Genomic DNA, 24,597 nt, shown 5'->3' on the forward strand with positions numbered 1-24,597 from the left:
TCTCAGCTGATGGGGTGTTAGTGGTGAAGACTCCTGGTCTCAGCTGATTGGGTGTTAGTGGTGAATACTCCTGGTCTCAGCTGATGGGATGCTAGTGGTGAAGACTCCTGGTCTCAGCTGATGGGATGCTAGTGGTGAAGACTCCTGGTCTCAGCTGATGGGATGCTAGTGGTGAAGACTCCTGGTCTCAGCTAATGGGATGTTAGTGATGAGTCTTGTTGTTCCAATACCCATACTGTATACTACATACTTAATGAGTGTGTATATACTATTAGTTCATTTTAGTATACTGTAAACGAACAGTTTCCTTTCAGTTAAGCGTACTAGCTCTTTGCCTGTCTACTGGAAGTTGATGCTGTTGCGATTCAACCTCTTGCTAGCTTGTTAGCATAACAAATTGCTAGCTAGACATTTTACATCTTCGGGTGTGTTTATTATATTTAATCTGGGGTGTGTTATTGAATTCATTCTGGAGTGCCAGAGTGCGCCCTGGGCGTTTGTAAATTCAGAGCGTTGTCAGATTTTCCTATTGTAAATTCAGAGCATTTCGCTCTCTGAGCGGTCAGAGCGCACACTGCCAGACACTGTCTGCCAGACACTGTCAGTGTGGTAGAGGGGTAGGGTAGAGGAGTAGGGTAGAGGAGTAGGGTAGAGGAGTAGGGTAGAGGAGTAGGGTAGAGGGGTAGAAGAGTAGGGTAGAAGAGTAGAGGGGTAGGGTAGAGGGGTAGGGTAGAGGGGTAGGGTAGAGGAGTAGGGTAGAGGAGAGGGTAGGGTAGAGGGGTAGAGTGATAGAGGAGTAGGGTAGAGGGGCAGAGGAGTAGGGTAGAGGGGTAGAGGGGTAGGGTAGAGGAGTAGGTCAGTGTGGAGGCTATATACAGGGGGTACCGGTACAGAGTCAATGTGGAGGCTATATACAGGGGGTACCGGTACAGAGTCAATGTGGAGGATATATACAGGGGGTACCGGTACAGAGTCCATGTGAAGGCTATATACAGGGGGTTCTGGTACAGAGTCCATGTGAAGGCTATATACAGGGGGTTCTGGTACAGAGTCCATGTGAAGGCTATATACAGGGGGTTCTGGTACAGAGTCAATGTGGAGGCTATATACAGGGTGTTACGGTACAGAGTCAATGTGGAGGCTATATACAGGGGGTACAAGTACAGAGTCAATGTGATGGCTATATACAAGGGGCACCGGTACTGAGTCAGTGTGGAGGCTATATACAGGGGGTACCGGTACTGAGTCAGTGTGGAGGCTATATACAGGGGGCACCGGTACAGAGTCAATGTGGAGGCTATATACAGGGGGTTCCGGCACAGAGTCAATGTGGAGGCTATATACAGGGGTTACAGGTACAATGTGATGGCTATATACAGGGGGTACTGGTACAGAGTCAGTGTGGAGGCTATATACAGGGGTACAGGTACAGAGTCAATGTGATGACTATATACAGGGGGTACCGGTACAGAGTCAGTGTGCAGGTTATATACAGGGTACCGGTACCGAGTCAGTGTACAGGGGTACAGGCTAGTTGAGGTAATCTGTACATGTAGGTGGGGGTGAAGTGGCTTTGCATAGATGATAAACTGTGAGTAGCAGCAGTGTACAGGGGGGTCAATGAAGACTCCTGGTCTCAGCTGATGGGATGTTAGTGGTGAAGACTCCTGGTCTCAGCTGATGGGATGTTAGTGGTGGAGACTCCTGGTCTCAGCTGATGGCTGTTAGTGGTGAAGACTCCTGGTCTCAGCTGATGGATGTTAGTGGTGAAGACTCCTGGTCTCAGCTGATGGGATGGTAGTGGTGAAGACTCCTGGTCTCAGCTGATGGGATGGTAGTGGTGAAGACTCCGACTGCTGGTCTCAGCTGATGGGATGCTAGTGGTGAAGACTCCTGGTCTCAGCTGATGGGATGTTAGTGGTGAAGACTCCTGGTCTCAGCTGATGGGATGGTAGTGGTGAAGACTCCGACTCCTGGTCTCAGCTGATGGGATGCTAGTGGTGAAGACTTCTGGTCTCAGCTGATTGGATGTTAGTGGTGAATACTCCTGGTCTCAGCTGATGGGATGCTAGTGGTGAAGACTCCTGGTCTCAGCTGATGGGATGGTAGTGGTGAAGACTCCGACTCCTGGTCTAAGCTGATGGGATGCTAGTGGTGAAGACTCCTGGTCTCAGCTGATGGGATGCTAGTGGTGAAGACTCCTGGTCTCAGCTGATGGGATGCTAGTGGTGAAGACTCCTGGTCTCAGCTGATGGGATGTTAGTGGTGAAGACTCCTGGTCTCAGCTGATGGGATGTTAGTGGTGAAGACTGACTCCTGGTCTCGGTACCGGTACCGAGTCAGTGTACAGGGGTACAGGCTAGTTGAGGTAATCTGTACATGTAGGTGGGGGTGAAGTGGCTTTGCATAGATGATAAACTGTGAGTAGCAGCAGTGTACAGGGGGGTCAATGAAGACTCCTGGTCTCAGCTGATGGGATGCTAGTGGTGAAGACTCCTGGTCTCAGCTAATGGGGTGCTAGTGGTGAAGACTCCTGGTCTCAGCTGATGGGATGCTAGTGGTGAAGACTCCTGGTCTCAGCTGATGGGATGCTAGTGGTGAAGACTCCTGGTCTCAGCTGATGGGATGTTAGTGGTGAAGACTCCTGGTCTCAGCTGATGGGATGTTAGTGGTGAAGACTGACTCCTGGTCTCAGCTGATGGTATGTTAGTGGTGAAGACTGACTCCTGGTCTCAGCTGATGGGATGCTAATGGTGAAGACTCCTGGTCTCAGCTAATGGGGTGCTAGTCATGAAGACTCCGGGTCTCAGCTGATGGGATGTTTGTGGTGAAGACTCCTGGTCTCAGCTGATGGGATGTTTGTGGTGAAGACTCCTGGTCTCAGCTGATGGGATGTTAGTGGTGAAGACTCCTGGTCTCAGCTGATTGGATGTTAGTGGTGAAGACTCCTGGTCTCAGCTGATGGGATGTTAGTGGTGAAGATTCCTGGTCTCAGCTGATTGGATGTTAGTGGTGAAGACTCCTCGTCTCAGCTGATGGGATGTTAGTGGTGAAGACTCCTGGTCTCAGCTGATGGGATGTTAGTGGTGAAGACTCCTGGTCTCAGCTGATGGGATGTTAGTGGTAAAGACTCAGACTCCTGGTCTCAGCTGATGGGATGTTAGTGGTGAAGACTCCTGGTCTCAGTTGATGGGATTTTAGTGGTGAAGACTCCTGGTCTCATCTGATGGATGTTAGTGGTGAAGACTCCTGGTCTCAGCTGATGGGCTGTTAGTGGTGAAGACTCCTGGTCTCAGCTGATGGGATTTTAGTGGTGAAGACTCCTGGTCTCATCTGATGGGGTGTTAGTGGTGAAGACTCCTGGTCTCAGCTGATGGGATTTTAGTGGTGAAGACTCCTGGTCTCATCTGATGGGGTGTTAGTGGTGAAGACTCCTGGTCTCAGCTGATGGGGTGTTAGTGGTGAAGACTCCTGGTCTCAGCTGATTGGGTGTTAGTGGTGAATACTCCTGGTCTCAGCTGATGGGATGCTAGTGGTGAAGACTCCTGGTCTCAGCTGATGGGATGCTAGTGGTGAAGACTCCTGGTCTCAGCTGATGGGATGCTAGTGGTGAAGATTCCTGGTCTCAGCTGATGGGATGTTAGTGGTGAAGACTCCTGGTCTCAGCTGATGGGGTGTTAGTGGTGAAGACTCCTGGGTGGAGTGGTGGGCCAGGTAAACATTTGGTTTTGAGACACAGTCACGGGAAATACTTACATTTACCCGCTGTATGGTAGCAGGGTGGAAGTATTTTTGTGGTAGCAGGGTGGAGATAACCAGTTGTGTGTTGGGGAAAGTAGAAGAAGCTTTTTCATTAACACCCTTTCCTGCTGTGTTCTCAGGTTGTTCTTGCCTGTGTGTATTATTCTGTGGCTGGGTGTCCCTTGTTGGTCCTCAGACAAAAGGAGACCAGAGTTTAGAGCCTGTGTGTTGTATTTATTTCCCATTGGAGTCCATAAGGAGTACAATCTGTAGCTTGTGGGTGTGGTGGGGTTGTCAGGAGGGCTATCAGGTGGGCTGATTGGGGGGGGGGGGGGGGGTGCTAGGAGGGTCTGGGGTCCGCTGGGCTTGGGGTTCTTCATTTATCTGTTCTGCTGTAGTGTTGAGACTTTGGTCAGGATTTGAGGTGGACTGTTCTGCTGGTTTCTCTGTGTGGGGTTGCCAGCTCTTTAATGTGTTGTTATGTCACACATCTTTCTGACCTTCTTCTCCTTTGCTGTTCTCACCTGCTGTTCCAGCTCCGCCTTACCTCCAGCCGGGTGATTTTATCCTTCATTTCAGTAAGGGAGTAGTGCTCTGTGCTGGGAGGTTGTCTTTCCGCTTGGGGTTGCTCATCTGTGGGGTTGTTTAAGGAAGATGTCTGACTTGTTTGGGGTGGGAGAGTCTTTCTCAAGAGAGCTTCTCCTGCTGAGCTCCCTCTTTGATTCAGTGGAAGTCCAGCTGAAACTGTTCAGGTTGGCCTGTACCAGTACTGTTCAGGTTGGCCTGTACCAGTACTGTTCAGGTTGGCCTGTACCAGTACTGTTCAGGTTGGCCTGTACCAGTACTGTTCAGGTTGGCCTGTACCAGTACTGTTTTAGACTTGTTCAGGTTGACATGTCCTCATTGGCTAGTATCCTGAGTTTTCTACCCATCATTACGCTCTCATCCCCCTTTCATCCCCCCTCTCTCATTCTCATCCCCCCTCTCATCCCCCCTCTCACCCCCCCTCGCTCTCTCGCTCTCACCCCCTCTCGCTCTCTCGCTCTCACCCCCCTCGCCCTCTCGCTCTCACCCCCCTCTCGCTCTCACCCCCCCTCTCGCTCTCGCTCTCTCACTCTCACCCCACTCTCGCTCTCACCCCCCCTCTCGCTCTCTCGCTCTCACCCCCATCTCGCTCTCTCGCTCTCACCCCTCTCTCGCTCTCACCCCTCTCTCGCTCTCACCCCCCCCTCTCGCTCTCTCACTCTCACCCCCCCTCTCGCTCTCACCCCCCGTCACTCTCTCTGTGTCTGAGGTGTGTTCTGCAGGGCCTCACATGGCAGCACAGGACTAGCTTGTACTCAGCAATTTCCATCGTACATTTCACTCATCTGTTTATGGTCGTAGCAAATCCAGCCTATTAGGCCTATGCTCTGATTAGAGAACATATGCCCATGAGTACCACCAGGGGTTTTCAGGCTTTATTATAGTAGGCTATGGATATTATTCATAGTAGGATAATCAGATGATATGATAATAGTTAGTTTAATGCGACTTATATTAACCCTGAGGCCTTCTTGTGTAGGACGCCTATAATCATTACCATAATCACAACCCACTGCAGTTATGACATGCTGATTATGCTAATTGTAAACATGTTAATAACCCCTCTCTCCACTCCCTGTGTTCCTCAGATCAGGCCCATGCTAGCTAGCCCCATGCTAATAACCCTGTCTCCTCTCCCTGTGTTTCTCAGATCAGCTCCATGCTAGCTAGAGCCATGAGCGGTCTACTGAAGAGGAAGTTTGAGGAGGTCTGTGATGAGGACCAGTGCTACTCCTCGTCCTCCTCCCTGTCATCCTCAGCTTACTCCGGGTGGGACTCGGAGGGCGAGAGCTGCTACTCAGACACCCTTGACTCAACACCCAGCAACCCTGGCTCTCCAGACACACACTACAACAGTGAGTATCTAATCTACTTCCTCAGGCTTCACTAACCTTCACTACGCTTTCACTAATCTCCACTAACCTCAGGAGGCTGAGAAGATTTGGCATGGGCCCTCATATCCACAAAATGTTCTACAGCTGTAACACGGAGAACGTCTTAACTGGCAGCATCACTGCCAAACGCACACCCTTGACCACAAAGCACTGCAGATGGTGGTGCGGACGGCCCAGTGCATCACCGCTTGGTATGTCAAACGCACCACCTTGACCACAAAGCACTGCAGATGGTGTGCGGACGGCCCAGTGCATCACTGAGGCAGATCTCCCTGCCATCCAGGACCTCTGTACCAGGCGGTGTCGGGAAAGGCTGAACAATGGGCTCCAGCCACCCAAGCCATAGATTGTGCTATTGTCCGGCAAATGGTACCGAAGCATCGGCGCTCGGACCGACAGGCTCCTAAACAGCTTCTCCCATAAGACTGCTAAATAGTTCATTAAATGGTTACCCGGGCTATCTGCACTGACGCCCCCCCCCTCCATCTCAAATCAAAGCAAACTTTATTTGTCACATGTGCCGAATACAACAAGTGATGCTTACTTACAAGCCCTTAACTCTTCTTGAACTGCACTGTTGGTTAAGAAAATATTTACAGAGTAGACTATAATAAAAAGTAGCACAATAAGAATAACGAGGCAAAATACAGGGGGTACCGGTACAGAGTACTACACCGGCTCTGACTCTCGTCAGATGTGGCAGGGCCTGCATACCATTACAGACTACAAAGGGAAGTACAGCCGAGAGCTGCCCTGTGACACAAGCCTAACGGACGAGCTAAACCTTTCTATGCTCGCTTCGGCTCAAATAACACTGAAACATGCATGAGAGCACCAGCTGTACCGGAAGACTGTGCGATCACGCTCTCCGCAGCCGACGTGAGTAAGACCTTTAGACAGGTCAACATTCACAAGGCTGTGGGGCCAGATGGATTACCAGGACGTGTACTCCGAGCATGCTCTGACCAACTGGCAAGTGTCTTCACTGACATTTTAAAACCTCTCCCTGTCGGAGTCTGTAATACCAACATGTTTTAAGGAGACCAACATAATGCCTGTGCCCAAGAACACTAAGGTAACCTGCCTAAATGACTACAGACCCGTAGCACCCACGGCTGTAGCCATGAAGTGCTTTGAAAGGCTGGTCATGGATGAATACGTTTTTTTTCCCCCAGGCCCATAGATTCTCTCTCAACATGAATTATGTATTAGGATAGGTTAGCGCTTATCCTACCTGCTTACAGCCCTAGGGGAAGCAGAGATACACCTCTCACTCAGACTGATAGGAAGGTAAAACTAACTGTGTGGGGTCTAGTCTCTGTCTGTCTGTCGGTCTGGCATTTAGGGGACTGTGGTCATTTTTTGGGTCTGTGGACAGAAGGGCAAACAGTTGTTAGGGTTCCCAGGATGGTGCCAGAGAGAGAGGAAGATGGCTAGACAGGGAGAACACACAGAGCCTTGTCTGGGCCCTGGGCACTCATCCAGCACAGGTGCTGCCTGCCTGCCTGGAAGAGTAGGGAGGGAGGGATGGGGGGAGAGCAATAGAGAGGGGGACTAAAGCATGTTGGAGCGATGAATAGAGGATACTTTCTGTGTTCATCTAATGGAGACAGTTTTTTTTTATTTAACCAGGATAAGCCCATTTAGACACAGTCTCTTTTTCAAGGGAGAAGACGGCAACAATCAATACATTACATCATTAAAACACACAACAAACTAATGCAGCCTAAAAGCATTTACACTCCTCTAACAGTCTCCCATCAATATTTTAAAGTCAGTCAGTGGCACCAACATATCTAGATGAATCGTGGATTGTAGACTATTCCATGCCTCTGGTGCACAAGACGAGTCTTGCCTAATACTGTGAATGTCCTGGGGGACTTAGCAAAGTAGCAACCACCTAGCAGACCGGGTATGGTAACTGCTGGTGGGGAAGGAGACCGGACCACAGAGGTAAAGAGGGAGTTTACCCAAAAGGGCTTTGTAGGTGAACACATACAAATGTATCTTTCTGTGCATATAGAGGTCCAACCTTCCATTTGGTACAAGGTGCAATGGTGGGTAAGTGACTTGGCATTTGTAATAAAGCACAAGGCTGCATGATAAACAGAGTCCAGTCTCTGTAAGACAGAGGCTTGCATGCATATACAACAAGTCACCATAATCAATTACAGAGAAAACAACAGTTGCTACTGCTAACAGTCTCTGGCAGAGTTCTAGCTCTGGTAAAGGTCATGAACTAATTTATTTGTACATTCAAGACCAGTTTGAGACCATAAAGGGAGGCCTGCAGTGAATACCAAATATTTAGGAAGAGGTAGTCATTTCATGGAGTCTGAAGGAAAAAAAACACGTCATCAGAGTGTGCAGCTGGAAAACACTTGGTTTCTTATTTTTGATTGAAACAAACCACTATTCATTAAATATGAATACAGAACTTATTTTTGCATGGATTCCGTGACGCGGCTTTTAACAGCAAGGACCGCTATTTGTTGTCCCAGAATCCCACTTATCAGACGTGTTGAAGTCGACTTGACAGAGATGCTAAGCTGTTAGCCATTAAGCTAATGAAGTTAGTCCCCGATGAGTTTTCTCCTCTTTGACTGAAGAAGTAAATGAATGTTTCCAGAGCTGTAGGAGCTTCATCTACTACACTTTATTTCAGGACAAACCGGATCCCTCAGAGTTCCAATGCTGTAATTGTTTGCTTGCCGAGAATTATAGGCTTGAGGTTGAGGTCGCTTCACTGATCACGCAGGTCGCCTGTCTACTATGAAACTGAGGAAAACGCAGAGTGGAATGTTTACATTTTCTACGCCGGTGGCTTGATGGCGTTTGCGCTTGTTGGATGCATCTCCACCTTGTTACCCGACTGGCCGGTGTTGCCCGGAGCTCCCCCACCTGATAGCAGAGTCGATGGAGCACAGCAAGAGGAGCAAGACAATCAACGGAAAAATAAACTACACTATGAAACCTAGATGAATGATAGTAAAAAGCTTTGGAGCACCTTAAATTAAATTCTGGGGAAAAAGGCAAACTCGGCTCCATCATTAATTGAATCAGATGGCTCATTCATCACAAAACCAAATGATATTGCCAACTACTTTAATTACTTTTTTCCCATTGGAAAGATTAGCAAATGTAGGAGGCATAACATGCAAATGCTGACACTACACATCCAAATATAACTGACCAAATTTTGAAACATTGTAATTTTAAATTCTCTAAAGTTAGTGTGGAAGAGGTGAAAATATTGTCTATCAACAATGACAAGCCACCGAGGTCTGACAACTTGGATGGAAATATTACTGAGGATAATAGCAGACGATATTGCCACATCTTCATTTTAACCCTACTAGAAAGCGTGCGCCCTCAGGCCTGGAGGGAAGCTAAAGTCATTCCCCTACCCAAGAATAGTAAAGCCCCCTTTACTGGCTCAAATAGCTGACCAATCAGCCGGTTACCAAACCTTTAGTAAACTTTTGGAAAAATTGTTTGACCAGATACAATGCTATTTTACATTAAACAAAATGACAAACTTTCAGCATGCTTATAGGGAAGGACAGTCAACAATCACAGCACTTACACAAATGACTCATGATTGGCTGAGAGAAATTGATGATGAAAAGATTGTAGGGACAGTTTTGTTAGACTTCATTGCAGCTTTTGACATTATCGATCATAGTCTACTGCTGGAAAAACTTGTGTTATGGCTTTACTAGCCCCCTGCTATATTGTGGATAATGAGTTACCTGTCTAACAGAACACAGTGTTCTTTAATAGAAGCCTCACCCCAAGGCAGCTGTCTAGGCCCTTTTACTTTTTTCAAAGTAATGAATTCCCACTGCCTTTGAGGAAAGCCAGTGTGTCTATGTATGTGGATGACTCAACACTATACATGTCATCTACTACAGCGACTGAAATGACTGCAACACTTAACAAAGAGCTGCAGTTAGTTTCAGAGTGGGTGGCAAGGAATAAGTTAGTCCTAAATATTTCAACAACTTAAACCATTGATTTGGGACAAATCATTCACTAAATCTTGTAATAAATCATGTGGAAATTAAGCAAGTTGAGGTGACTAAACTGCTTGAAGTAACCCTGGATTGTAAACTGTCATGGTCAAAACATATTGATACAACAGTAGCTAAGATGGGGAGAAGTCTGTCTGTAATAAAGCGCTGCTCTACCTTCTTAACAACACCAACAAGGCAGGTCCTACAGGCCCTAGTTTTGTTGCACCTGGACTACTGTTCAGTCGTGTGGTCAGGTGCCACAAGAAAGGATTTAGGAAAATTGCAATTGGTTCAGGACAGGGCAGCACTGCTGGCCTTGGATGTACAAGAGAGGTAATATTAATAATATGCATGTCAATCTATCCTGGCTCACAGTGGAGGAGAGATTGACTTCATCACTACTTGTATTTGTGAGAGGTATTGACTTGTTGAATGTACCAAGCTGTCTGTTTGAACTACTGGCACCACAGCTCAGACACCCATGCATACCCCACAAGACATGCCACCAGAGGTCTCTTCACAGTCCCCAAGTCCAGAACAGACTATAAGAGTACTACATAGAGTCATGACTACATGGATCTCTATTCCACATCAAGTAACTGACTCAAGCAGTAAAATTAGATTTAAAAAACAGATTAAAAAAACACCTTATGGAACGGACTGTGAAGCAGCACAAACATATCTGCAGAGAGACACACACACGATAGCATACCCGCTATACACACATGTACACATGGATTGTGTACTGTATATATGTGGTGGAGTAGGGGCCTGAGGGCACACGATCTGTGAATGTATTGTAATGTTTTAAAAATTGTATAAACTGCCTTAATCTTGCTGGACCCCAGGAAGAGTAGCTTCTGCCTTGGCAGGAACTAATGGGGATCCATAATAAACCCCAGGAAGAGTAGCTGCTGCCTTGGCAATAACTAATGGGTATCTGTAATAAACCCCAGGAAGAGTAGCTTCTGCCTTGGCAGGAACTAATGGGGATCCATAATAAACCCCAGGAAGAGTAGCTGCTGCCTTGGCAGGAACTAATGGTGATCCATAATAAACCCCAGGAAGAGTAGCTGCTGCCTTGGCAATAACTAATGGGTATCTGTAATAAACCCCAGGAAGAGTAGCTGCTGCCTTGGCAAGAACTAATGAGGATCCATAATAAACCCCAGGAAGAGTAGCTGCTGCCTTGGCAGGAACTAATGGGGATCCATAATAAACCCCAGGAAGAGTAGCTGCTGCCTTGGCAATAACTAATGGGTATCTGTAATAAACCCCAGGAAGAGTAGCTGCTGCCTTGGCAATAACTAATGGGGATCCATAATAAACCCCAGGAAGAGTAGCTGCTGCCTTGGTAGGAACTAATGAGGATCCATAATAAACCCCCAGGAAGAGTAGCTTCTGCCTTGGCAGGAACTAATGGGGATCCATAATAAACCCCAGGAAGAGTAGCTGCTGACCTGGCAGGAACTAATGGGGATCCATAATAAACCCCAGGAAGAGTAGCTGCTGCCTTGGCAGGAACTAATGGGGATCCATAATAATCCCCAGGAAGAGTAGCTGCTGACCTGGCAGGAACTAATGGGGATCCATAATAAAACCCAGGAAGAGTAGCTGCTGCCTTGGTAGGAACTAATGATGATCCATAATAAACCCCCAGGAAGAGTAGCTGCTGCCTTGGCAGGAACTAATGGGGATCCATAATAAACCCCCAGGAAGAGTAGCTGCTGCCTTGACAGGAACTAATGGGGATCCATAATAAACCCCCAGGAAGAGTAGCTGCTGCCTTGACAGGAACTAATGGGGATCCATAATAAACCCCCAGGAAGAGTAGCTGCTGCCTTGGAAAGAACTAATGGGGATCCATAATAAACCCCAGGAAGAGTAGCTGCTGGTTCCTCCAACGTGGGGAGAAGCATATGCAGTGGAGGGCCCCAAACTTGAGTAAAAGGAAACACAGCCTTTTAATAAAAAATGACTCAAATTAAAGGTGGATGTCACCCGGTAAAATTATACTAGTATTTGGTTTTAAATATACTTAAGTATCAAAAGTAAATGTAATTTCTAAAATATACTTATATTAAGCAAACTAGACAGAACAATTGTATTATTATTTTATATTTTTACAGCTAGCCAGGGGCACACTCCAACACTCAGACATCATTTACAAAAGAAGCATGTCTGTTTAGTGAGTCCACCAGATCGGAGGCAGTAGGGATGACCAGGGATGTTCTCTGTTTAGTGAGTCCACCAGATCGGAGGCAGTAGGGATGACCAGGGATGTTCTCTGTTTAGTGAGTCCTCCACATCAGAGACAGTAGAGATGACCAGGGATGTTCTCTGTTTAGTGAGTCCTCCAGATCAGAGGCAGTAGGGATGACCAGGGATGTTCTCTGTTTAGTGAGTCCTCCACATCAGAGACAGTAGAGATGACCAGGGATGTTCTCTGTTTAGTGAGTCCTCTAGATCAGAGGCAGTAGAGATGACCAGAGATGTTCTCTGTTTAGTGAGTCCTCCAGGTCAGAGGCAGTAGAGATGACCAGGGATGTTCTCTGTTTAGTGAGTCCTCCAGATCAGAGGCAGTAGGGATGACCAGGGATGTTCTCTGTTTAGTGAGTCCTCCACATCAGAGACAGTAGAGATGACCAGGGATGTTCTCTGTTTAGTGAGTCCTCTAGATCAGAGGCAGTAGAGATGACCAGGGATGTTCTGTTGATAAGTGTGTGAATCTAGCAGGACACCAGGTGTGTGATCTGTGATGTTGTGGCTGGCCAGAATCTAGCAGGACACCAGGTGTGTGATGACACCCAAGTACTTTTGGGTGTCAGGGAAAATGTATGGAGTGAAAAGTACATTATTTTCTTTAGGAATGTAGTGAAGTAAAATGTGTCATATATAAAGATATAATAGATGTATTAAAAATGTGTTTAAAAAATGTTCACTTAATTTTATTTATTTTACTAGGCAAGTCAGTTAAGAACAATTTCTTATTTTCAATGACGCCCTAGTTAATGGGCAGAACGACAGATTTTTACCTTGTCAGCTCAGGGATTTGATCTTGCAACCTTTCGGTTACCAGTCCAACGCTCTAACCACTAGGCTACCTGCCACCCCAAGAACTTATGTTCGGTGGTGTAAGGAACTTATGTCTTAAATATAGAGAAAAAGCATACCTGTAGGAGACATAGGTTGGACTGTCTACTGTCTGTCTGTATAGAAACATATGGTTGGACTGTCTACTGTCTGTCTGTTTAGAAATATATGGTTGGACTGTCTACTGTCTGTCTGTCTGTCTGTCTGTCTGTCTGTCTGTCTGTATAGAAACATATGGTTGGACTGTCTACTGTCTGTCTGTATAAAAACATATGGTTGGACTGTCTACTGTCTGTCTGTATAGAAACATATGGTTGGACTGTCTACTGTCTGTCTGTATAGAAACATATGGTTGGACTGTCTACTGTCTGTCTGTTTAGAAACATATGGTTGGACTGTCTACTGTCTGTTTAAAAACATATGTTTGGACTGTCTACGGTCTGTTTGTTTGTATAGAAACATATGGTTGGACTGTCTACTGTCTGCCTGTATAGAAACATATGGTTGGACTGTCTACTGTCTGTCTGTTTAGAAACATATGGTTGGACTGTCTACTGTCTGTTTGTTTGTATAGAAACATATGGTTGGACTGTCTACTGTCTGTTTGTATAGAAACATATGGTTGGACTGTCTGCTGTCTGTCTGTTTAGAAACATATGGTTGGACTGTCTACTGTCTGTTTAGAAACATATGGTTGTACTGTCTACTGTCTGTATAGAAACATGGTTGGACTGTCTGCTGTCGGTCTGTTTAGAAACATATGGTTGGACTGTCTACTGTCTGTATAGAAACATATGGTTGGACTGTCTACTGTCTGTATAGAAACATATGGTTGGACTGTCTACTGTCTGTTTAGAAACATATGGTTGGACTGTCTACTGTCTGTCTGTATAGAAACATGGTTGGACTGTCTGCTGTCGGTCTGTATAGAAACATATGGTTGGACTGTCCACTGTCTGTCTGTATAGAAACATGGTTGGACCGTCTGTCTGTATAGAAACATATGGTTGGACTGTCTACTGTGTCTGTATAGAAACATATGGTTGGACTGTCTACTGTCTGTAAAGAAACATATAGTTGGACTGTCTGTCTGTTTTAGAGACATATTTTTGGACTGTCTACTGTCTGTCTGTTTAGAAACATATGGTTGGACTGTCTACTGTCTGTCTGTTTAGAAACATATGGTTGGACTGTCTACTGTCTGTCTGTTTAGAAACATATGGTTGGACTGTCTACTGTCTGTCTGTTTAGAAACATATGGTTGGACTGTCTACTGTCTGCCTGTATAGAAACATATGGTTGGACTGTCTACTGTCTGTCTGTATAGAAACATATGGTTGGACTGTCTACTGTCTGTCTGTTTAGAAACATATGGTTGGACTGTCTACTGTCTGTCTGTTTAGAAACATATGGTTGGACTGTCTACTGTCTGTCTGTTTAGAAACATATGGTTGGACTGTCTACTGTCTGTCTGTATAGAAACATATGGTTGGACTGTCTACTGTCTGTCTGTTTAGAAACATATGGTTGGACTGTCTACTGTCTGTCTGTATAGAAACATATGGTTGGACTGTCTACTGTCTGTCTGTTTAGAAACATATGGTTGGACTGTCTACTGTCTGTCTGTATAGAAACATATGGTTGGACTGTCTACTGTCTGTTTAGAAACATATGGTTGGACTGTCTACTGTCTGTCTGTTTAGAAACATATGGTTGGACTGTCTACTGTCTGTTTAGAAACATATGGTTGGACTGTCTACTGTCTGTCTGTTTAGAAACATATGGTTGGACTGTCTACTGTCTGTCTGTATAGAAACATATGGTTGGACTGTCTACTGTCTGTCTGTTTAGAAACATATGGTTGGACTGTCTACTGTCTGTCTGTATAGAAACATATGGTTGGACTGTCTACTGTCTGTTTAGAAACATATGGTTGGACTGTCTACTGTCTGTCTGTTTAGAAACATATGGTTGGACTGTCTACTGTCTGTTTAGAAACATATGGTTGGACTGTCTACTGTCTGTCTGTTTAGAAACATATGGTTGGACTGTCTACTGTCTGTTTAGAAACATATGGTTGGACTGTCTACTGTCTGTCTGTTTAGAAACATATGGTTGGACTGTCTACTGTCTGTCTGTTTAGAAACATATGGTTCAAATCAAATCAAATTGTATTTGTCACATACACATGGTTCGCAGATGTTAACGGTCACATACACATGGTTAGCAGATGTTAATGCGAGTGTAGCGAAATGCTTGTGCTTCTAGTTCCGACAATGCAGTAATAACCAACAAGTAATCTAACTAACAATTCCAAAACTACTGTCTTATACACACAAGGGATAAAGGGATAAATAATATGTACATAAAGATATATGAATGGGTGATGGTACAGAGCAGCATAGGCAAGATACAGTAGATGATATCGAGTACAGTATATACATATGAGATGAGTATGTAAACAAAGTGGCAGTTTAAAGTGGCTAGTGATACATGTATTACATAAGGATGCAGTAGATGATATAGAGTACAGTATATACGTATGCATATGAGATGAATAATGTAGGGTAAGTAACATTATATAAGGTAGCGTTGTTTAAAGTGGCTAGTGATATATTTACATCATTTCCTATCAATTCCCATTATTAAAGTGGCTGGAGTGAGTCAGTGTCATTGTGAGTGTGTTGGCAGCAGCCACTCAATGTTAGTGGTGGCTGTTTAACAGTCTGATGGCCTTGAGATAGAAGCTGTTTTTCAGTCTCTCGGTCCCAGCTTTGATGCACTTGTACTGACCTCACCTTCTGGATGATAGCGGGGTGAACAGGCAGTGGCTCGGGTGGTTGATGTCCTTGATGATCTTTATGGCCTTCCTGTAACATCGGGTGGTGTAGGTGTCCTGGAGGGCAGGTAGTTTGCCCCCGGTGATGCGTTGTGCAGACCTCACTACCCTCTGGAGAGCCTTACGGTTGAGGGCGGAGCAGTTGCCGTACCAGGCGGTGATACAGCCCGAAAGGATGCTCTCGATTGTGCATCTGTAGAAGTTTGCGAGTGCTTTTGGTGACAAGCCAAATTTCTTCAGCCTCCTGAGGTTGAAGAGGCGCTGCTGCGCCTTCTTCACGATGCTGTCTGTGTGAGTGGACCAATTCAGTTTGTCTATGATGTGTATGCCGAGGAACTTAAAACTTGCTACCCTCTCCACTACTGTTCCATCGATGTGGATCGGGGGGTGTTCCCTCTGCTGTTTCCTGAGGTCCACAATCATCTCCTTAGTTTTGTTGACGTTGAGTGTGAGGTTATTTTCCTGACACCACACTCCGAGGGCCCTCACCTCCTCCCTGTAGGCCGTCTCGTCGTTGTTGGTAATCAAGCCTACCACTGTTGTGTCGTCCGCAAACTTGATGATTGAGTTGGAGGCGTGCGTGGCCACGCAGTCGTGGGTGAACAGGGAGTACAGGAGAGGGCTCAGAACGCACCCTTGTGGGGCCCCAGTGTTGAGGATCAGCGGGGAGGAGATGTTGTTGCCTACCCTCACCACCCGGGGGCGGCCCGTCAGGAAGTCCAGTACCCAGTTGCACAGGGCGGGGTCGAGACCCAGGGTCTCGAGCTTGATGACGAGCTTGGAGGGTACTATGGTGTTGAATGCCGAGCTGTAGTCAATGAACAGCATTCTCACATAGGTATTCCTCTTGTCCAGATGGGTTAGGGCAGTGTGCAGTGTGGTTGAGATTGCATCGTCTGTGGACCTATTTGGGCGGTAAGCAAATTGGAGTGGGTCTAGGGTGTCAGGTAGGGTGGAGGTGATATGGTCCTTGACTAGTCTCTCAAAGCACTTCATGATGACGGATGTGAGTGCTACGGGGCGGTAGTCGTTTAGCTCAGTTACCTTAGCTTTCTTGGGAACAGGAACAATGGTGGCCCTCTTGAAGCATGTGGGAACAGCAGACTGGTATAGGGATTGATTGAATATGTCCGTAAACACACCGGCCAGCTGGTCTGCGCATGCTCTGAGGGCGCGGCTGGGGATGCCGTCTGGGCCTGCAGCCTTGCGAGGGTTAACACGTTTAAATGTTTTACTCACCTCGGCTGCAGTGAAGGAGAGGCCGCATGTTTTCGTTGCAGGCCGTGTCAGTGGCACTGTATTGTCCTCAAAGCGGGCAAAAAAGTTATTTAGTCTGCCTAGGAGCAAGACATCCTGGTCCGTGACTGGGCTGGATTTCTTCCTGTAGTCCGTGATTGACTGTAGACCCTGCCACATGCCTCTTGTGTCTGAGCCGTTGAATTGAGATTCTACTTTGTCTCTGTACTGACGCTTAGCTTGTTTGATTGCCTTGCGGAGGGAATAGCTGCACTGTTTGTATTCGGTCATGTTACCAGACACCTTGCCCTGATTAAAAGCAGTGGTTCGCGCTTTCAGTTCCACACGAATGCTGCCATCAATCCACGGTTTCTGGTTAGGGAATGTTTTAATCGTTGATATGGGAACGACATCTTCAACGCACGTTCTAATGAACTCGCACACCGAATCAGCGTATTCGTCAATATTGTTATCTGACGCAATACGAAACATGTCCCAGTCCACGTGATGGAAGCAGTCTTGGAGTGTGGAGTCAGCTTGGTCGGACCAGCGTTGGACAGACCTCAGCGTGGGAGCCTCTTGTTGGTTGGACTGTCTACTGTGTCTGTATAGAAACATATGGTTGGACCGTCTACTAACCCTGTCTCCCTTCCTCCGCTCCCTCCCTCACTCTCTCCTCCTAATCCCAACCTATTTCCTTTTCAAAACATTTCTTCTGTGGTGTCACTCCGTTCAACAGTCCTGATGTTTCACCAGCCTCTCCTCCATGTTATCTGATGCATGGTTCCATCTAGTGGCAGTAGAGGGGAGTGCAGTTGCTTTGTGACTTGAACTGCAGTTCCTGTTTGTTTTTTTCACCTTTATTTAACTGCTACCTGGCCAAGATAAAGCAAAGCAGTGAGACAAAAAACAACAACACAGAGTTACACATGGAATAAACAAACATACAGTCAATAACACAATAGAAAAATCTATATACATTGTGTGCAAATGAGGTAAGATTAGGGAGGTAAGGCATTAAATAGGCCGTAGTGGCGGAATAATTACAATTTAGCAATTAAACACTGTAGTGATAGATATGCAGCAGATGAATGTGCAAGTAGAGATACTGGGGTGCAAAGGAGCAAAAAAATATATACAGTATGGGGATGAGGTAGGTAGATTGGGTGGACTATTTACAGATGGGCTATGTACAGGTGCAGTGATATGTGAGCTGCTCTGACAGCTAGTGATGGCGATATGAGTCTCCAGCTTCAGTGATTTTTGCAATTCGTTCCAGTCATCGGCAGCAGAGAACTGGAGGAAAGGTGGCCAAAGGAGGTGTTGGCTTTGGGGATGACCAGTGGGATATACCTGCTGGAGGTACGGGTGGGTGTTGCTACGGGTGGGTGTTGCTACGGGTGGGTGTTGTTATGGTGACCAGTGAGCTGAGATAAGGCGCGGCTTTACCTAGCAAAGACTAATAGATGACCTGGAGCCAGTGGGTCTGGCGACGGATATGTAGTGAGGGCCAGCCAACGAGAGCGTACAGGTCGCAGTGGTGGTTGGTATATGGGGCTTTGGTGACAAAACGGAAGGCACTGTGATAGACTGCATCCAATTTGTTGAGTAGAGTGTTGGAGGCTATTTTGTAAATGACATCGCCGAAGTTAAGGATCGGTAGGATGGTCAGTTTTACGAGGGTATGTTTGGCAGCATGAGTGAAGGATGCTTTGTTTCAAAATAGGAAGCCGATTCTAGATTTAATTTTGGATTGGAGATGTTTAATGTGAGTCTGGAAGGAGAGTTTACAGTCTAACCAGACACCTAGGTATTTGTAGTTGTCCACATATTCTAAGTCAGAACCGTCCAGAGTAGTGATGCTGGTCGGGTGGGTGGGTACGGACAGCAATCGGTTGAAGAGCATGCATTTAGTTTTACTAGCATTTAAGAGCAGTTGGAGGCCACAGAAGGAGAGTTGTATGGCATTAAAGCTTGTCTGGAGGTTAGTTAACACTGTGAATGTCTCTTGTTCTTCAAAGCTCTTGAGGAATGACCAGTGTGATAACACCAGTCTCTCCCCCTCCCTCTCTCTCTCTCCCGCTCTCTCTTTTCTTCTCGTTCTCTTCCTCTCTCTCCAGCCAAGTCCATCCTGAAGAAGGCTAAGTGTGAGCAGGGTGGGCGGGGCAACGTGACCTTTGACATGCTGACAGTGTTCCTGTTCCCGCGGTGCCAGGGCTACAGCAGCGTGCCCAGTAGGGGGGGCTGTTCCCTGGGCATGATGCAGCGCCACAGCGCCCTCCGCAGGTACACCCTGGATGAGTACGCTGTGGAGCAACACACCCTCCGCCGGGAGAAACTCCTCGACCGCCTCCGAGAGGAGAAACTGGATGCTCTCAAACAGAAGGTCAGACCTGGGAGATGTATGTATTGAGGCCTTGACTGAGTACAGGGAGACGAGACACACAGTTCCCCATGTCTGGGTTAGCTAATGCAGTGATGTCTGATTGTGAAAAGGTTTTAATAGCAAGTCTGATTCTTTCAAATGAGTTGGTGTTGAACACTTTGTTTAGTTGGGAGTTGATTATAACTTCCTGTGTATCACAATGATCCCCCGTCTCTCCCTCGTAGCTGACTAAGGGAGGCACGGTGGAGTCAGAGGAGGCTGACCGCCTCACCTTCGAAGACATCCCAGAGGACGAGATGGACATTAGCAGCTGTAACCTAGACGACGGCTCCTTCCTCCACCCCTATCCCTCCAAGAGGAGACATGCCCTGCTGAAGGCTGCGGGGGTGAAGGTGGAGAAGGAGGAGAAGAGGCAGCTGCAGCAGCTCAGAGTGTCCAGGGAGGACTGTGGGTGTGACTGCCAGGGTTTCTGTGAGCCAGAGACCTGCGCCTGCAGCCTGGCAGGCATCAAGTGTCAGGTAAGACACTTTGCTAATGAAAACTCACATATGAACATTTATTCAACTTCAATGTTATAGTAAACTGACCTCTCATGTTTTTAAATACTTTATATTCATAACAATATGAGCAGTGGTTATTTGTCCACTGTACTACAATATTCTGAACCCTCAGGGACAAAGCAGAACCTGATTTTTAACGTTCTCTTCTCTCCCCAGATGGACCACTCGTCATTTCCCTGTGGCTGCACTAAGGATGGCTGCGGTAACCAGGAAGGTCGTAAAGAGTTCAACTCCAGCCGGGTTCAGACCCACTACATCCACACCATCATGAAGCTAGAGCTGGAGAAGAGACTGGAGGAGACGTCTGGACCAGAGGAAGAGGACCTGGAAGAGACCGCCCCATGTCACTACTACAACCCCTTGTCCAACCTCCCCTCCGTCCCAGACCGCTCCTCCTTCCACTTCATCTCAAAGCTGGCGGCGGTCAGGGAGAACAGCTGTAGTAGCGACATGACCGACTCCTCTGCCTCCTCTGGGGGGAGTGAATACTCAGAGGAAGGGGCGGAGTTAGTGGTGGGGTTAGGGCGGCGCTCCCGGGGGGATGACCCTCTGCTGGATGATGTGGATGAGAACGGACTGAGCCGCATCCTCAGCTTCAGTGACATCGACGACTACAATGTAAACAACCGCGTTGTCAATGACAACCGCTGCTGCCCCGAGCAACGTCTACAGCAACAGCCGTGGATATTGACAGGGTTTATTACGGCAGACTTCCAAGAGGATAATAACAATCTGGAGGTGCACAGAGACAACCGGGCCATGGCCATAACACAACTGTTAGATGATAACGCTAACCAAGGCAACGCTCTGTTCCACCACAGCGGCTGCAGTGTCTCCAACATGCCCTCTTCCTCAGTAGACTGCCCCAACACCCCCTCTTCCTCAGTAGACTGCCCCAACACCCCCTCTTCCTCAGTAGACTGCCCCAACACCCCCTCTTCCTCAGTAGATGGCACCGCTGCCAGCCTGTCCTCAGAGTCTGACTTGGAGTTCTTTGATGGTTTCTGTCTGGGTACTTCCTCCCTCTACAACTCCCTAAAGGAATACCAACACATGGACAGCTTCTTTCACTTCCAGTTGCCTAGTTACCCCAGCAGCCAATCACAGGCCAGTGACCCTGGGGCCTGTCTCCTGGAGTCTCTGATTGGTCTGTCAGAATCTGTCCCAGAACCCCCTGCAACGTTCAGACAATCAACCGGACCTGAACTGCCAACTGTGTTCTGGGCTATGCAGTGAATTAGTGGGGACGGTAGGTAAACTGCTGTTGGAAGAAGCTGTGATTTCTCGCTCCCCTGACTATTGTTAATGAGATTCCGTTCTTGCCTTCCAAATCTTAGCAAAAGCAGTTGGTAATTATTGCTGTATGAAATGGCAGCGAACATTTAATTTGGAAAAAAGAAAGTGAGACTAACATAAAAGTGTTAAACGCTCGATTGTGTAATCTGAGTCATGTATCTGTAACCATACGCTGATGCCGTGTGCTGGAGCCAAGCCTGCCCCTCCACACTAACACAACACAGAGGGTAACTGGTGTTAGTTGCTGTTCTGTTTGGGGACATGGTCAGTAGGGAATCTTTAAACGTTGTTGAATGTCAACCTCAGGGACTTTTTCTAGCTTTAGGAAGCAGACCGTTGTGGCCATTGAAACACTGTGTTGCGTTTACAGACACACACAGACACACACAGACACACCCCCACTAGAATCACAACGTCCTCATAACCCCGTTTCCCATGACGTCTCTGTGCTCCGTCCCAGTTGACCGGAGTAAGGGGGGTGGTCAACCCCTGTGTTTCATCCTAAAGCTAGAGGCCCCCATAATGGTGCCCAAGGCTCTGGTATGGTACAGCAGTCCCTCCGTAAGCCCCTTGGTCAGCACGTCATCTGTGAAACTGATGATTGATGAACCATAACTTCCTGGTTCTCCATCTATGATTGACTTTTACTTGTAATTTGTTTTTTGTTTTTTGTTTTTTATTTTATGATTTTAAATTTATTTTCAGATAAAAATGCCTGCTAAACGTAGGTTCAAGCAGCAGTTTGATATTTATAACCTGGAAATGCAATCTTACTTTAGGTATCAGTGACTTTGTCCCAAATGGCTCCCTATTCCCTATATATAGTGCACTACTTCAGACCAGAGCCCTATGGCTCCCTATTCCCTATATATAGTGCACTACTTCAGACCAGAGCCCTATGGCTCCCTATTCCCTATATATAGTGCACTACTTCAGACCAGAGCCCTATGGCTGCCTATTCCCTATATATAGTGCACTACTTCAGACCAGAGCCCTATTCCCTATATATAGTGCACTACTTTAGACCAGAGCCCTATGGCTCCCTATTCCCTATATATAGTGCACTACTTCAGACCAGAGCCCTATGGCTGCCTATTCCCTATATATAGTGCACTACTTCAGACCAGAGCCCTATTCCCTATATATAGTGCACTACTTTAGACCAGAGCCCTATGACTCCCTATTCCCTATACATAGTGCACTACTTCAGACCAGAGCCCTATGGCTGCCTATTCCCTATATATAGTGCACTACTTCAGACCAGAGCCCTATAGAACCCTATTCCCTATATATAGTGCACTACTTCAGACCAGAGCCCTATGGCTCCCTATTCCCTATATATATAGTGCACTACTTCAGACCAGAGCCCTATGGCTCCCCATTCCATATATATAGTGCACTACTTCAGACCAGAGCCCTATTCCCTATATATAGTGCACTACTTCAGACCAGAGCCGTATAGAACCCTATTCCCTATATATAGTGCACTACTTCAGACCAGAGCCCTATGGCTGCCTATTCCCTATATATAGTGCACTACTTCAGACCAGAGCCGTATAGAACCCTATTCCCTATATATAGTGCACTACTTCAGACCAGAGCCCTATGGCTCCCTATTCCCTATATATAGTGCACTACTTCAGACCAGAGCCCTATAGAACCCTATTCCCTATATATAGTGCACTACTTCAGACCAGAGCCCTATGGCTCCCTATTCCCTATATATAGTGCACTACTTCAGACCAGAGCCCTATGGCTCCCTATTCCCTATATATAGTGCACTACTTCAGACCAGAGCCCTATAGAACCCTATTCCCTATATATAGTGCACTACTTCAGACCAGAGCCCTATGGAACACTATTCCCTATATAGTGCACTACTTCAGACCAGAGCCCTATGGCTCCCTATTCCCTATATATAGTGCACTACTTCAGACCTTAGCCCTATGGCTGCCTATTGACGGGAGCCCGGGGGCACTATTAGGAAATAGAGAGCCATTTGGGTGCATTCCCTTATCCATAATATCCCTGCTCTGCTCAGAGACATTGTTGAGATTTGGGGAAAATGGGATTATTTAAAAGCTAAATCCATTGTGAAATGACTTAACGGTCCAATGCAGCTGTTTTTATCTCAATATCAAATCATTTCTGGGTAATAATTAACTACCTTACTGGGATTGTTGTCAATTAAAATGGTCACAAAGAAGGACAAAATGCATTCTTAGCAAAGGGCAAGATTTTAGCTCTGGCTGTCTGGGAGTGGTCTGAGTGGGGAGGGGAAAACAGAACATTAGCTGTTATTGGCTGAGAGGTTTGGAACTCTTTCTTATTGGTCTATTTACTGCATGGTGACCATGGAAGGACAAAACTCAATCTCAACAAAAGAGGCTTACATTTCAGCCGGTCTTTTCAAACCGTTCTTACACTTAAAGGGCACTATCATCATTCCACAGTGTTATTCCAACCTCCTAGTGTGGAAATATAGATAAAACACAGGAAATCGTTTTTGACTGGACCTGTATCCTTTTAATATTTTTACATATTACATTTTGGTTAAATGATTTGTAATTATTTCAGATGTTATCTAATTTATGACGTTGGGCTATAAGAGAGCGAGGGATGTTGTTCTCACTCAGTGCCTGTGTTTTTGACACATTTTCTACTAGCCCAGTCTGAAAATGTAATTTAACTTCCATCCCTGAGCACAGTGCTTCCATTTGAGCTGTGGGACTGAATACTGTGTAACCTACTTTCTAAATCAAACATTTGTACTATGGGTCTATTGATATTTCTGCCTATAATGTTACCATAGAGAATCACACTAATATTTTCTAACTCATTTATGTAGATTGAAAGAAAAATTATATCATCTGTATCACTGACAAATTAATTATTTTATTAAGAAAATACAAATTGCATAATTTTTTTTGAAATATTGAAATCTTTAAAATATGACTTATAGAGATGCCGATTATGAATGCTATTGCTGTATAGCATTTTGAAGTATTTTCACCAGTTAGATTGTTTTGGACTATAAAATGACGCTAAAACTAAAATGAATTAGAACATATCCATATGATTGTACTCTAAATGGTATGGTTGTGACCAAGATCACATTCTATTGTAAATTAAATGATAAAATATCAAGGTTTTGTGGAGAAAAACAAAATGCTATATTATGCAAAAAGCCTGAGGTACATATCCCATCCTACGCTGTTCTACAGCCAGCCTATAGCTAGCCTCCTATTGGAGAGGGGTATTCAACTCTTACCCTACCAGTTCCAGAGCCTGCTGGTTTACTGTTCTACGGGATAATTGCACACACCTCATGTCCCAGGTCTAAATCAGTCCCTGATTTAGAGGGGAACAATGAAAAAAGGCAATGCATCTGGCTTGGAGGTCCTGAGTTGAGTTTGATGGGTGTAGGAGTTGTGCATGATGCTCCCATTCA

General features: G+C 46.2%; 1 protein-coding gene across 1 annotated transcript in view; it reads left to right on the forward strand.

The window, feature by feature from the left end:
• The window catches only part of LOC110535152 (cysteine-serine-rich nuclear protein 1b), a 56,662-nt gene extending 34,603 nt beyond the window's left edge, over window positions 1-22,059 (forward strand). The window contains exons 2-5 of the mRNA XM_021620013.2: window positions 5,477-5,681; window positions 19,025-19,290; window positions 19,515-19,808; window positions 20,007-22,059. Coding sequence (XP_021475688.2) covers window positions 5,486-5,681; window positions 19,025-19,290; window positions 19,515-19,808; window positions 20,007-21,086 — 1,836 coding nt within the window. The 5' untranslated portion in view covers window positions 5,477-5,485 and the 3' untranslated portion in view covers window positions 21,087-22,059. The remainder of the gene's footprint in view (window positions 1-5,476; window positions 5,682-19,024; window positions 19,291-19,514; window positions 19,809-20,006) is intronic.
• The last annotated feature ends 2,538 nt before the right edge of the window (window positions 22,060-24,597 follow it).

Source organism: Oncorhynchus mykiss, chromosome 11 (genome assembly GCF_013265735.2).
Source record: "Oncorhynchus mykiss isolate Arlee chromosome 11, USDA_OmykA_1.1, whole genome shotgun sequence".
Classification (NCBI taxonomy): domain Eukaryota; kingdom Metazoa; phylum Chordata; class Actinopteri; order Salmoniformes; family Salmonidae; genus Oncorhynchus; species Oncorhynchus mykiss.